The sequence below is a fragment of the Myotis davidii genome, unplaced genomic scaffold (assembly GCF_000327345.1).
Source record: "Myotis davidii unplaced genomic scaffold, ASM32734v1 scaffold295, whole genome shotgun sequence".
NCBI classification, from domain to species: Eukaryota; Metazoa; Chordata; class Mammalia; order Chiroptera; family Vespertilionidae; genus Myotis; species Myotis davidii.
The window spans coordinates 412,867-414,919 of NW_006286683.1; the positions used below are offsets into that span (position 1 = coordinate 412,867).

Genomic DNA, 2,053 nt, shown 5'->3' on the forward strand with positions numbered 1-2,053 from the left:
TTCAGAGGGAAGGCCCTCTGAGTGTGATTTTCTTTAAGAAATGAAAGAAAAATTTAGAAGAGATTTTCCATTTGTCCTTTAAAAGATCGAAGAAGGCAGGCTTCTAATGAAATTAGAGAAGGAAGCAGCAAGGAGAAAAATAGGTTTAATGAGTATGTCAGTCAGCTTTCAGCAGAGAATCACAACCATTAGGGGGAACAAGTATGTATTAAGATTTATTACAGGAAGCGCAGCCGGTATGTCTCAGAGGTTGAGACATAGGAACCAGGAGGTCACGGTTCCATTCCCGGTCAAGGGCACACGCCCGGGTTGCGGGCTCCATGCCTAGTCGGGGGGCGTGCAGGAGGCAGCCCATCCAGGATTCTCTCTCATCTTGGATGTTTCTGTCTCTCTCTCCCTCTCCCTTCCTCTCTGAAATCAATAAAAATAAATATTTTTAAAAGGAACACGCAGAAACCTGTCTGGGAACCAGAGAGGAGGCGGCGGGTGCAGAGCACACCTGGCCCAGGTGAGCACCCCCCTCTCTAAGCAGGAGCCCAGGTGAGCACCCCCCTCTCTAAGCAGGAGCCCAGGTGAGCATCCCCCTCGCTAAGGAGGGGAGCCATTTCCTCGGAGGGCGCCTCTGGCCCACAGGCCTCCTGACCCCACGCTCTCTGACGACCACCTTCCTCCCACGTCAGGGCCGAGGCCGGGAGGTACCAGCCCTCGGTCAGACCCTGCTTCCCAAGCAGCAGAGGGACGCCGGCAGCACCTGCTTGCCCCGCAGAGCAGAGCACGGCTCGGTGAGGCGCCCCCCTCGTCGCCTCTCACCGTGTTTCAGCGACGGCATCGTCTGAGCAGAGAAAGGTCTAGTTCAGTGATGGCGAACCTTTTGAGCCCACGGCTCAGCGAGGCGCCCCCCTCATCGCCTCTCACCGTGTTTCAGCGACGGCATCATCTGAGCAGAGAAAGGTCTAGGATAGTGACGGCGAACCTTTTGAGCTCGGCGTGTCAGCATTTTGAAAAACCCTAACTTCACTCTGGCGACGTGTCACATAGAGAAATTTTTTAATATTTGCAACCAGAGTAAAACAAAGACTTATATTTTTGATATTTATTTTATATATTTAAATGCCATTTAACAAAGAAAAATCAACCCAAAAAATGAGTTCACGTGTCACCTCTGACACGCGTGTCCTAGGTTCGCCATCACTGGTCTAGGCGCGGCCTGATTAAAGAGCAACTTAAGAATTTCCAAAATAGCAGCGCGACCGTCTGCACGAAGCTGGACCGGCCGAGAAGCCGCACGCCGTACGCGCTCAGACCCGCTTCCTGGGCGAGAAGCAGCCCCGGTGGTGGTTTCCCCGTCTGCAAAACCAGAAACATCTGGACGGGCCGCGGTGTCCCTGACGTGTCCCAACTCTGAACTCGTCCTTGGGTTAAAAATAAAAGAGTGAGCAACCAGGAATGTCATGCTGGGGCAGCATCAGGACTCAACACAGAACCCTGAGATGGGAATTCTCCTGTGGCAGGAGCTGGGCCCGCGTCCATGAGACGCGAATAAAGAAAAGAAAAACAGACCAAGGCGGGGAACCTCAATGAAACAAACCGAAGGTTTCTCTCTCCTTACAGAACATGAGAGAGAGCCCTGATCTCGGCCGGACACGTGTGGCATTTTAACCCGTTTACGTTTAATAGAGGGGGAGGGGCCGGGAGGTGTTTGTGTGGCCCCTGCTTCTTCTGTCACGAACTTGCTAGCCTTTGCTCGGCCTCACCCTGTGCCGTCAGAACACAGGACACAGACGTGCGTGGAGTCTGGAACGCGGGGGTCGCCGTCCCTACCTGCGCAGCTTGCCCTCCAGCGCGTCCATGTACCTCTCGGCCTCCTCCTTCACACTGGCTTCTGCAAAACAAACGCCCAGAGTGGATGCAAAGACGGAGCCAAGCCCAGAACAATTCAGTCGAAGCCGAACGCCAAAGGCACTGGGTCAGGCCGCATCCCAGGCTTGCAAAACGCGTGCATCCGTGGGCGTGGCCGCCTGGAGTGATGGCTGGGGCCCGAGTCAGAGCCGGA

The 2,053-nt window shown here is 54.5% G+C and overlaps 1 protein-coding gene across 1 annotated transcript in view; it reads right to left on the minus strand.

The window, feature by feature from the left end:
* DISC1 (disrupted in schizophrenia 1) overlaps positions 1-2,053 on the minus strand; it is a 107,366-nt gene that overhangs the window by 10,670 nt on the left and 94,643 nt on the right. Inside the window, 1 exon segment of the mRNA XM_015560585.1 lies at positions 1,822-1,882. Coding sequence (XP_015416071.1) covers positions 1,822-1,882 — 61 coding nt within the window.